The 13437-nt window shown below is 36.9% G+C and overlaps 1 protein-coding gene across 1 annotated transcript; it reads right to left on the bottom strand.

The window, feature by feature from the left end:
- Positions 1-2894: 2894 nt before the first annotated feature.
- Positions 2895-12401, bottom strand: LOC144977823 (uncharacterized). The gene is made up of 5 exons (XM_078923218.1): positions 12287-12401; positions 9193-9397; positions 8250-8413; positions 5405-5505; positions 2895-4382 (listed from the first exon to the last, which is right to left on the bottom strand). Exons 2-5 carry the CDS (start codon positions 9382-9384, stop codon positions 4297-4299), a joined length of 543 nt encoding a protein of 180 aa, XP_078779344.1. The 5' UTR covers positions 9385-9397; positions 12287-12401; the 3' UTR covers positions 2895-4296.
- Between the last annotated feature and the right edge of the window lie 1036 nt (positions 12402-13437).

Genomic DNA, 13437 nt, shown 5'->3' with positions numbered 1-13437 from the left:
GCGTTGTACTCTGGACTCAGAGGTTCTGTGTTCGATTCCGACCGAAGCCAATTTGTACTTTTTAGAGCAAGAAAATTTACTCCAATCACTCACTCCATTCAGGTGTAAAAGGGTACCTGTCAAGCTGGGATAGTAATCTGCGATAGACTAGGGTTCTGTTCAAAGGTTTTCAAACAAATACGTTAATTGTCCGCTTCACGCTATTGAAACCGGAATAACTCCTGCACCATTGGCTACAAGGCTCTAAAGGACTTAATTTGTCTTACAATGAGTCCAAGTGGCTCAGAAGGACTTACTTAAAAATATTTTCATTGAAAATTCCCGAAATAAATAACGATAAAGATACTTGATCCCACAAGTTACCGATTAGATGTGCGACCCGTTTTAGACACGTTACTGCGGTGTCACAGTGTGACACATCTTAATTTATATTTATAAACATACGTTTTTAAATTGCCGAAAATGTTTATGTTGCTATGCCTTCTGTACGTGGTTTCATCACATAGAATTATTTTTTGAATTGTTCTTGCTTTTTTATATTCAGAATTGAAATACATAAATAAATTATAACTGTGAAATTGAATGTAAGCTTCAGTTTAATATACGAAAACAGATAAAATGGACGTTTCGGGTTTCCCATTCATCAACAACACATGATGAAGTAAAAACTACAGACGAATGAGATAATGTGGTAGTGGCGTTGTTAAGATGTATAAACAAAAACATTGATGGGCAGGCAATTGTATGCTACTTTGTGAGGAAGCGCGAATTAAAACAGAGCAATAGAAATTTATAAAAGGTGCGTACTTAATTATGTCAAAAGAGGGGAGGCGGGAAGGAACTGTGTACTGCAGTATAGAAGACAGTGAACTAAAATAAAGTGTGGACTATTGTTGGAAAATAAATACAATGGAATTGGAAATAAATACAAAATATAAGGGATGTAGGTATTAATATATTAATGGCATTAGCCGCAGCAGAAGCAACAGTAGAAATAGTAGTAGTAGTAGTAGTAGTAGTAGTAGAAGTAGTAGTAGTAGTAGTAGTAGTAGTAAGTAGTAGTAGTAGTAGTAGTAGTAGTAGTAGTAGTAGTAGTAGTAGGAGTAGTAGTAGTAGGAGTAGTAGTAGTAGTAGTAGTAGTAGTAGTAGTAGTAGTAGTAGTAGTAGTAGTAGTAGTAGTAGTGTAGTAGTAGTATAGTAGGGATGCAGAAAATAAAGACAGGCATTTCAATTTTGACACGGCGCCGCCAAGTCTGGGACTTTTTTGTCCTAGTGCGGAAGGCTGCTATATTTTTCTACTATCACAAACGATATGAACACGGGACTGGGACAGTCCTGTCCCGTTGATTTTGTAGCATTTCACAACGGCTTGGGACCATGGCGTTCTAAATTCTATATGTTACAGATTCGGGACAGGACTGTCCCAGGACAGTCCTGTCATAGTGCGGAAGAGGGTTTAGACTCCTTCCGCACTAGGACAAAACTGTCCGGGACAAATTTGTCCTGTCCCACTGGAGAAAACTTCTATTCAAAACGGGTTCCGCACTAGGACAGGACTGTCCCAGGACACACCTGCGCGAATGCATTATTTTTTTTTTTACAAGATTCAAATGTGTATTTGTAGGCAATTGCAACTCTAATAATTCACATTTTATGAATCAACATAAGATACGACATGACGATAATGATTTTTTACACTGTACAATGGGATTTGTTTACATAAGATTTATATGATCATGAAATATTCTTATAGCAAGAGTAATATTATTGCTACTGCTACTACTACTACTACTACTACTACTACTACTACTACTACTACTACTACTACTACTACTACTACTACTACTACTACTACTACTGCTACTACTACTACTGCTACTACTACTACTACTACTACTACTACTACTACTACTACTACTACTGCTACTGTTACTACTACTGCTACTACTATTACTACTACTACTACTACTACTACTACTACTACTACTACTACTACTACTACTACTACTACTACTAGTAGTAGTAGTAATGGATGAAATAGAGGTTGCATATTTCTGTGCTTTACTACGTGGAAAAAAAAAGACAATTTGAAAGAGAAAACAATATTGGGTGCATCATTTAATGACCCAAAGATTTCTCAAGGGTCAATTCCGTAGACTCTATGGTGATCTCCGATCTTATCTTAAAATGACTTTCTTGGAATCACCTCATTTTACTCAGGTGCAAATGAGTACCAGTTCGCTGATGAAAGTAATCTTTGACGGACTAGCATCATTCAAGAGGATAATAGAAAAACAGCATGCTTCGTACCCGAAAGGAATCAGTTGACTAAGTCACCTCGACTAGCTCAATTTGCGGCGCTGCACTGCGGCTGACGCCTGGGTTATACCTCGTCCTAGCTAAATTTGCGGCGCTGCATTGCGGCTGACGCTTGGGTTATTCCAGTCTTCCCTTGGAATAGACCCTCGAGAAAAATTTCCCCTATGGGATGAAAAAGGGAATTTTATTTTTTTTAAATTAAAACTGTTATATGTCTGCTCAACGCCACAGAAACACGGATAAGTTCCGGATTTATAATCTTAGGAGGCAAGATGGCCCATGGTTAGCGCGTTGTACTCTGGACTCAGAGGTTCTGTGTTCGATTCCGACCGAAGCCAATTTGTACTTTTTAGAGCAAGAAAATTTACTCCAATCACTCACTCCATTCAGGTGTAAAAGGGTACCTGTCAAGCTGGGATAGTAATCTGCGATAGACTAGGGTTCTGTTCAAAGGTTTTCAAACAAATACGTTAATTGTCCGCTTCACGCTATTGAAACCGGAATAACTCCTGCACCATTGGCTACAAGGCTCTAAAGGACTTAATTTGTCTTACAATGAGTCCAAGTGGCTCAGAAGGACTTACTTAAAAATATTTTCATTGAAAATTCCCGAAATAAATAACGATAAAGATACTTGATCCCACAAGTTACCGATTAGATGTGCGACCCGTTTTAGACACGTTACTGCGGTGTCACAGTGTGACACATCTTAATTTATATTTATAAACATACGTTTTTAAATTGCCGAAAATGTTTATTTTGCTATGCCTTCTGTACGTGGTTTCATCACATAGAATTATTTTTTGAATTGTTCTTGCTTTTTTATATTCAGAATTGAAATACATAAATAAATTATAACTGTGAAATTGAATGTAAGCTTCAGTTTAATATACGAAAACAGATAAAATGGACGTTTCGGGTTTCCCATTCATCAACAACACATGATGCATTAAAAACTACAGACGAATGAGATAATGTTATGCATAAACAAAAACATTGATTGGGCAGGAAATTGTATGCTACTTAGTGAGGGAGAGCGAATTAAAACAGAGCAATAGAAATTTATAAAAGGTGCGTACTTAATTATGTCAAAAGAGGGGCGGCGGGGAGGAACTGTGTAATGCAGTTTAGAAGACAGTGAACTAAAATAAAGTGTGGACTATTGTTGGAAAATAAATACAATGGAATTGGAAATAAATACAAAATATAAGGGAGGTAGGTATTAATATATTAGTGGCATTAGCAGCAGCAGAAGCAACAGTAGTAGTAGTAGTAGTAGTAGTAGTAGTAGTAGTAGTAGTAGTAGTAGTAGTAGTAGTAGTAGTAGTAGTAGTAGTAGTAGTAGTAGTAGTAGAAAATAAAGTAGAAAATAAAGACAGGCATTTCAATTTTGACACGGCGCCGCCAAGTCTGGGACTTTTTTGTCCTAGTGCGGAAGACTGCTATATTTTTCTACTATCACAAACGATATGAACACGGGACTGGGACAGTCCTGTCCCGTTGATTTTGTAGCATTTCACAACTGCTTGGGACACAACGGGACTGTTTTGTCCCGTCCCAATAGGTGCGGAAGCTTTCACTAAATTCTATATGTTACAGATTTGGGACAGTACTGTCCCAGGACAGTCCTGTCCTAGTGCGGAAGAGGGTTTATGGTTGAGCTCAAAGCGGTGTAGCTTAAAAAACATCACGAGACCAACCACATCAACACGATATCCTACTGGGGTGATTCTGATGCCAAAATTGAATGTATAGTTAATCATAATATATCATAAAACTAACGCGTTTCTTTACGTGTTTATTGAGGACAATGAAGTATTTCAAAAAGACAAAAACTAAAATCTAACATTTAGATCATTTTAAGTTAAAAATAACTATTTGACATCCTGTTCACCGTGACATAATACTATCTAATACTATTTTGAGATGTAATTTGTATAACATTTAAATGCAGCTTGTAGTTAATTGTTTCTTCCATCATGACAGCAATGATGGGACTGGTATCGAAAAGCAGGAGCAACCCACTGGGACACTCTCCCAAACCATCTCGTACTGATAGGTGCCTGGAAATAATTGAGAACAAGAAAAATATGATTAGATAACTTAAATAGAATTACTATAATATATATATAAGTAAGTAACATGATCCAGTTAAGTGTAATTCAACGGAAAAAGAAATATCACAACCATTTCGTACATCATAGCCTTACAATGATTAAATGGAAGTCTCGGGATTATGACTTTTTTTTATTAATTTAACAATATATACATATTTAGTTTTTTAAAAATGTGTAGCTAAACTTGAAATGGGTATTTTGTCCTTACATCACGCACAGTTATTTTAAAAAAATCATGATTCAGAAAAAAATGTTAAGCGGGGAGTAATATCAATAAAGACAAGAAGTAGAGGGTATGGCAGATGAAAACGGAGCAGTAAAACATGGCAGTGTCAGGTAGTCAAACCATGGATACGACACCCATCGCCTAAGAGAGAGAGAGAGAGAGAGAGAGAGAGAGAGAGAGAGAGAGAGAGATCGGCGAACGGACGCACTAGCCATTGAGCATAATGCATCCGCTCGCCGACCTCTCTCTCTCTCTCTCTCTCTCTCTCTCTCTCTCTCTCTCTCTCTCTCTCTCTCTCTCTCTCTCTCTCTCTCTCTCTCTCTCTCTCTCTCTCTGCCAACCGGTGGTGTCGTATCATTTGGATTCTTAGTTTGGATATATGGCACTGCAATAATTTTTATCCTATTGTTTTCATTTAACGTTTCTCCATACGCTATAATTTGGAAATAACAGTAATGAATGTTACTTTCAGACCCTGACATGGTTAGTTAACATATTATGTTCCGTAAGCGGTTGATTTCCCAACTTTTGTTATGGCCAACCAATCACAGACAAAAGCCCCACGAGGACATTCAATGAATGTCTCTTGATATAATGCGATTATAGGCATCGAAGAGGAGGAAGATGATGATGATTAATATGATGATGATGATGATGATGATGATGATGATGATGATGATGATTATGATGATGATAATAATAATGATGATGATGATGATGATGATGGTGATAATGATATTACCTTCAATGCATGGTTTTCGTCGAAGGACAGGAACGTGATGATTCACATTTCGGCACTCCAGCCTCCAATTTCGCCCACGGTGCAAATTCCGATGGCAGCAACTAAAAAAAAGTAATTAAAACCGGGAAAGTGATAGTAAATCGACGAAAAACAAACTTTCGTAAACATATTTCAATTTTGACTAATTTTGTCAAATGGTCTCACCACAACCAATCATACCAATTTTCTCATGTTGTAGATTTATTTTAGCGTGTTCATGTTGTCCACGAAAAATCTTCCACATTTTTTCCCCCAACAAAATATCAACTGACGGTCATCTACAGAAAGCTGACATACCCTCCCCCCTCCCCCCTTTTCTGAAACAGCCAAATCAAGAATATGGAGATGGATTGGACATGTATGTCAGATGAAGGGGATTGCAATCCCCAAAACAGCCCTCAGATGGTCCACCGCAGGGTTATTGTAATAGGAGAGGACGACTGGAGACTTGGAGAAGATCGGGGGATAGAGAAATGACATCCTTCTGTTGGACCTGGGATGAGGTCCGGAAGCTAGCAGAAGACAGAAGTTACTGGCGCTCCTTACTGTCGACCTTATGTGTTTATAAAGCCCCAAATAGGAGTAAGTAAGTAAGTAAGTAAGTCATGTTGTTTACAAAGTGGAACTGTAAATTGATATCATATTATATTCCACGCGGAGAGAAATGGTTTGGTCACTTCAATACTGATTCTATGGCAATCCCAATAATCTCTTGTCGATTGAACAGTAAATAAACAATTTCAGACATCAAAATTTCCAAAGCTCAGATTTCAAATTCTGTTCATTGGTGACCTAGAGTCTCAAAACCGGTATTAGGTCGAGATTATGATGCATGAAATTGTATTTTATCCTTAATTCATAGAATTTGAGTTAAAATGAGAGCGGCTATGTGGTCTTGTGGTATGACTCTTCGGATCGGAAGGTCCTGGGTTCTGCCTCGCTCGGCGCGCAAAGTTGAGTCCTTGGAGAAGGTTCTTTACTCACATTCTCTCACCCTACCCTGGTGTAAAATGAGTACCTGGCCGATAACAGCGTTGTCTCTGTCCGAAAGAATTGTAATATCCCCTATCAGGCGTCATGTCCCGTCCTACATGTTTATTGTTGCTGCTGGCCAAATGATCTCTTGTCGATTAAACAGTAAGTAAACAATTTCAACAATCATCATTTCAAAGCTCAGATTCCAAGATTCTGTTCATTGGTGACCTAGAGTCCCAAAACGGTATCATGTCGGGATGACTATGATGCATAAAATTGTATTTGTTCCTTAATTCATAAAATTTGAGTTAAAAGTAAGCCATTCATTTGGTAGAATGAGAGTTATTTCTTTTTTTTTTTTAATGAGTTTTTATATAACGCAATATCCACTAAACTTGCTCAAAGCGCTTTACAAGGGGTCCCTGGCCAACAACAACTCATAACATTTAGGACATGACGCCTGTTCGGCGATATTACAATTTATTCGGATTGAGACACGCTGTTACGGCCCAGGTACTCATTTTACACCTGAGTACCGTGTGAGAATGTGAGTCAAGAGCCTTTTCTAAAGACTCAACAATGCGCCGAGTGAGGCTCGAACCTAGGACATTCCGATCCGAAAGCGAGTGTCATACCACAAGACCACATAGCCGTGTTTCTTAAGTTCCAGAAACCTTAACTCTCTCCTTACCAACTATAGGAAAATCGTCACATTCGTTACGATTTAACCAACTATTTTTCTCATTCAAATTTCTTTTGTACATCATAAAATTTAATGGAAATGAACAGTGTGTTGTAGAGCATGTTCTGCTAAAGAAATTATTTATCGCAAGAACTTTACTGTTATTGTGTTTGAGTGATAATTTTTTTTTTTTAAATGTTAGTTGGATGTGAAGTTTGGGGGAAAATCCGGAAAATGGCTGGTAAGGAGAGGGTTAAACCTCCCAGTCCTGATCGCTTTGGCTTTGGCTCGATTTTATTAATCGCTCATTCCGACATAGAACCAGATTGACGTTGTAGATCACATTTTGACGTTATGTATAAAAATCCGAAAAGGAGTGTTTGAACCTACAGAGAACAAAAATGAAAATAAGTTTCGAAAAAAGAAGAAAATACCAAATACAAAACTTTTTCGGGCTCAGACCATGTCTTCAGCCAATAATTTTTTTTTTAATGTCTTGATTTTATTGGCAGAAGAAGGTTATTGACCCCGAAAAGTTCGTGTTTGGTATTTTGCTCTTTTTGAAAGATGTCAAAGTTATTTTTGTTCCCTACTTTGAACAGCCCACAGCTTTTAGTTTAGCAGCCTTGTATCGCTTTGATTTATGAAACAATGCCACACAAAGCAGAGAGAAAAATACCTCCCAAAAATTGATATTTTGGGATAGTTTTTTTTCTTGTATTTTTCCTCCCTCTTCTTTTGTATGCACTGTTTCATACACACTTTTACAGACTTTTATTTTACACCAGTGCCTTCTCCTTAACCCTCTCCTTACCATCTATAGGAAAATCGTCACATTCGTTACGATACAACCAACATTTTTCATTTTAAAATTTCTTTTGTACATCATAAAATTTTGAGAAAATGAACATTGTGTGTTAGAGCATGTTTTGCTAAAAAAAATTATGTATGGCAAGAACTTTACTGCTATTGTGTCAGAGTGATAAATATCTGATTTTGTGTTAGTTGGGTGTGACGTTTTGGGGAAAATCGTGAAAATGGCAGGTAAGGAGAGAGTTAATTTTTCCATTTCACAGTTTTGATGATTAATAATTCACCTGGCTGGACGCAAAATTAGAACTTTATTTGTGGATCACACATTCTTCTCACCTAGCCTGGATCAAGACTTTTGGAACTCGATTAGGATCAAAGTTCACTTCGTGTTTCGGTGGACAATTACATTTTCTGCCGTTATATCCGACACATCCGGGACTGCGAATCAAGGTGACTGAGACATTTCGTAGAAGGGGGATATGATTCTCTGGTGCATTGTTCTGAGTAGGGAAAGAGTTTTTTTGTTTTTTTTTAAATCATTAACCTTTATATCTTTTTACTGAATTAAATAAAATGAATAAATAATTTAGATTCATAAGTCTTGATTAGATACTTTATATATATATATCGTTCTTATTAAGTTCAGAATCAGGCTATGTCCAACCACATTTCCTATGTCTTTGAGTATTCTACCAATAGCCATCACTCTCAAAAGCTAGCTTCTCATTCACGCTTGAGTCTATTAAAAGACTTCACCGGAGCCTAACTCTATTTTAAAATCACTTGAATTTTCTTAAAAGAATTGAGATATCATGTCGCTGGTCACCAATGGAACAATTTTCAATACTGAAAAGAAAAATAATAAGGTATGCGTAAAACACAACCAGCAAGATGAAGTTGACAATTCAACATTTAAAAGTAAAATTAATTAAATTTTAAACACCGTTTATAGGCATTACAAGTTAACATTTTGTTTATCTCTTCTATAGAGACACGGAGAAAATGTACAAAAGAGAAAATGTGAAACAAAATTTATAAAAGCAAAACAAAATTAATTCAAAGAAAAAAAAGACGAAACAAAAACGACCTTTGGACAAGTTTCTGTAATCCAAGGGAGATAATCAATAACAAAATAACAGTTGAATAATCTTTAAGTTGTCTAACCTGATTTTTATCATTGGGGATTCTTTTCTTTTTTTTTTTTTTTTTTTTTTTTTTTTTTTTTTTGTTTAATTTTAGGTTTGAAATTGTTCTTTTTATTTGTTATATATATACTCACATAGATATCAGAAGCATGGTTGATCACGTGTCGTCTTAAATTTCGATACAGTTGCATGACGTCAGTTGGTTCCTGACATACTGCTGACTGTGTATTGGTCAAATCGTCACCAAATATGGGTTTGGCGAAGATGAACAAGGATGCTATTATCGCAAAAGCCATGGCACCAATGGGTGGGGAAAAGCTTTTCATCGTGGTTATTAGACTGTGTTGATATCAGAGGTAAAGAGAAGAATTGCGAAGTGATAAAATCAGTAGTTGAATAGAATGCAGAAGCATAAAATAATATTGATAATGACGACATGAGAGCAACGATGACGTAAACGATAATGACAATGAGGATAATATTAATGATGATGATGATGATGATGATGATGATGGTTATGTTGTTGATGATGATGATGAGGACGACGATGATGATGACGATGATGATGATGATGATAATGATGATGATGATGATGATGATGATGATGATGATGATGATGGTTGTGTTGTTGATGATGATGAGGAGGACGACGATGATGATAACGATGATGGGGAGGACGACGACGATGATGATGATGATGATGATGATGATGATGATGATGATGATGATGATGATGATGTTGATGATGATGATGATGATGATATAATTGAGAGTATTGATTCAAAACACGTCATATTAGTATCCTTTTTGAAAATATATTTTGATGCGCAATGAGAGATCTTTATGTCAAATCGTTGAATTCGGGAACCAATCATGAAAAAAGGAATACATTATGATAAGAATTGATATCTGTGAAGTCATTGGAAAAATTAAAAAGTATACCCTTTCGCAACGACACCATTAGAGCCCGTCGCCTGGGCATTCCATGATGGAATATAGATAATCCATCAAACAAGACATCTGATGTCAACAGGAATCACCCACGTTGTCCAAGTGAGCAAATCGGAGGTTAATAATTTTGCCCCAAAAAAACCCGAAGGTGCCTGAAGCGGGGCTCGAACCCGGGACCTTCCGGATCGCAGTGCAATACCTTAACCATTCGGCCACTTCGCCCCCAATGGAAGGGTTCAATAAAAAGATTCTTGAAATCCTGAGTTTCACATTTCTAAATAGTCCATGGAGCCGGAGTTTATCCCGGTTTCTATAGCGTGAGGGATCAATAGCAATTGCTTGCTATCCTTTGGATAGGACGTTAGTCTATCGCAAAGTACTTTCCGCCAAATCTAACAGACTCAGCTAACCATTCACTGCTGGGTGGATGGGGAGGGCGGGGGTCAGAAAAAATCTCAACTGCACCCGAGATCGAACTCGGTCCCTTTGCGTGTGAAGTTGTGCTCTACCAACTGGGATATCGGGATCCCATATAGATAGTAGTATGCGCTTGGATAAGAAGTTCACAACATTGCCATCCTCTAAGTATAAATGGCCAACACGTAAAACGGTGTGTAATCATGATCGTTTAAAGTCTGGTTAATACAGTTTAGTGAGAATTACTCATAATTACTCATATCTATAGATAGTTCGAAGATGACGTCATTCAGGTCTTTGTTATTGTTTTTTGCCATCCGCTTTCATGAGTAATGCTCACTGAACTGTATTAACCCGTCTATAGATAGTATGCGCTTGGCTAAGAAGCTCATAACATTGCCATCCGGAAGGAAAACGGACCAACACACAAAACTGTGTGTATCCATGAACTTTTATAGTCTGGTTCAGACAATGTAGTGAGAAGTACTCATAAACGTGGATGGCAAAAACAATAACATAGACTTGATTGACGTCATCTTCGTTCTATCTATAAACGTTTATGGACACACACAGTTTTGCGTGTTGGTCCGTTATACTTCTGGATTGCAATGTTATGAGCTTCTTAGCCAAGCGCATACTATCTATAGAAATATAGAAATGTCTTTTTTTCTTGTATTTTTCTCTATGTATGTCAAACACACTTTTTCTGATCTTTATCTTACAACAGTGTCTGATTTCTAATTTGTATTTTTTTAAAAGGTAAAACTTAATATTCCATATAAACATCGGATTCACCCTTACACCATAGCGTTTCGAGATGGCTGTCCAGATAATAATAATCAGGCACTTGGTGTGCAAAATGATATAGATAGTTTGCGCTTGGCTAAGAAGCTCATAACATTGCCATCCGGAAGTATAACGGACCAACACACAAAACTATGTGTTACCATGAACTTTTATAGTCTGGATACTACAGTTTAGTGATAATCACTCACAAACGCGGATGGCAAAATACAATAACAAAGGCTTGAGTGACGTCATCTTCGTTCTATCTATATGAAAATTTCAACAATAGACACCAAGATAACCACGCCCCTCGGACAGTCGTCATTATGTAAACAATGACAGTGATTGGTAAAGATGTTCTACCGCCTGATCAATAGAACCAACACAGAAAACTATGTGTAAATTTAAACGTTTATAATTTGATCGAGAAAACCGTGCGATAACTAGTCACCTGTTTGTCGTATAAAAACAATGACAATCATCAGAGAGAGTCGATTTTATTCACGGTATTGTTTATAAACAACCACCAAGCACGTTTGAAGGGGTGTCACAAATTCCATGTTTTGATTGGTCAATAATCTACTGGTTAGTTGTTAAATGAAACAAATGCATGTTCAAATGAATCTAAAAAATGCAAAGGAACATAAATGTCCATTGACTTATGAGAGTTAAAAGACGATGTATAACTACACTAATATCGAAATTAATTATGATCTTATTTTTAGACGGCCATAATACTCTTCAACAGTCGTAACGTCACTTCCTTCCTAATAACGCATGGTAACTGAGTAATACTGGCTCTAAACAATCGAACAATGGCGGACGCCCGTATGAAATATTTCTCCGACGGGCATAAAAGCGTATCCAGAGGAGAAAAAAAAAAAACAACATAAATTTGACTTTTACACATTCTGATCACAAGGCATATGAAAAGTTCTAGCCAGCATGAAGAATAAAAAGTAATGATTTTCTTTGTTTAGAACCAAGAAGGCCGCCGTTGCCGGGCGACGTGACATCAGACAACCGAGTCCAATTCTTATAATATATCACAGTGATGTTGGTCGAGCTACTTACGTCGATAACAGCTTTATAATGATTCACAGAGTACATAAGTCCCTGTCTGATGGACAGCAACATCAATCTCTTTCTTTTTATACACAATCATTACTAGGATACAGTAGTCTGAAAATAGAAATGCATGTATTTCTATAGCAATAAGAAAATAAATTTACCAAGTGGGTGGTTAATGGGGATTCTACAGGGTCTTATTAAATGTATTGTTATTAATGGCAACACGACAATTCTCCAGCTCGTGACAAGACAACGGTGGTCACAATATTTTAAATTTCTTTTTGCAAACAAATTTCCATAAAGTTAAAAAAAATGCTTTTGTCAAGTAGGAATATTACTAGCGACCCAATATTAAAGGGGATTGTTTTCGTCATATTCGTCTCCTGGTTTATGGATGGTAGTATTTTTATATTTATTTTATCACCAGGCCTCGTGTTTCTTTGATGTGGGTGTAGATTCCATCCATTCAGAACCATTGTTTGAAAAGTATGCGGATGTTGTTTAGATGTTCATGGCACTGTGACGACCCGCGGCCCTTACATTGGTCATGAACCACCGACCACAAACACCTTCATTATATTTCAATGTAAAAATATAAAACGCAAAGAAAAAGCTCATCAACCCTAACAGTACTAACAGACACGATGATGTCGTCGTTTTGGGCTTCTCCTTTGTCGGGACATACAACATTCAAATTAGATGTGAGATAGTAGTGGAAGATGTTTATACAACCTCGTTCATTTGTATTCTAATTTTCAAAATTAATAGATACTTTCATTATGAATAATCTAACACAAATGTATAAAGCGAAAAAACGTATCAAATTGAACTAACAAAGAAAAACTATAAACAGGCTATCAGAAACACGTTGGACTTATTTTACGAATTTAGGAGAAGAGCGCTCTCTTTTCCCTCCGCTCCTTGCATAGAATTAAATCGTCTAATGATATTTTAATCGACTTTTAGCTGAGCTAAATTGCGATCTCATTGGGGTTGGTCAGCTTTCGTATGATATGGTTTTCAGGTAGCAGCTTACATATTATTGTGGACGACAGCATTAAGTCCAGCTCCCTTCGTCAGTCGTCGACGATATGTTGACATGAAAACTTCAACCTGGGCTGCTGTTACTCTCACTCTGGCAGCAGCTTCTGATG

This window comes from Berghia stephanieae, chromosome 8 (genome assembly GCF_034508935.2).
Source record: "Berghia stephanieae isolate SIO BIC M18660-M18661 chromosome 8, UCSD_Bste_1.3, whole genome shotgun sequence".
NCBI classification, from domain to species: Eukaryota; Metazoa; Mollusca; class Gastropoda; order Nudibranchia; family Aeolidiidae; genus Berghia; species Berghia stephanieae.
Note: the sequence above shows the minus strand (reverse complement) of the source record. Positions and strands in the feature narration are given on the sequence as shown.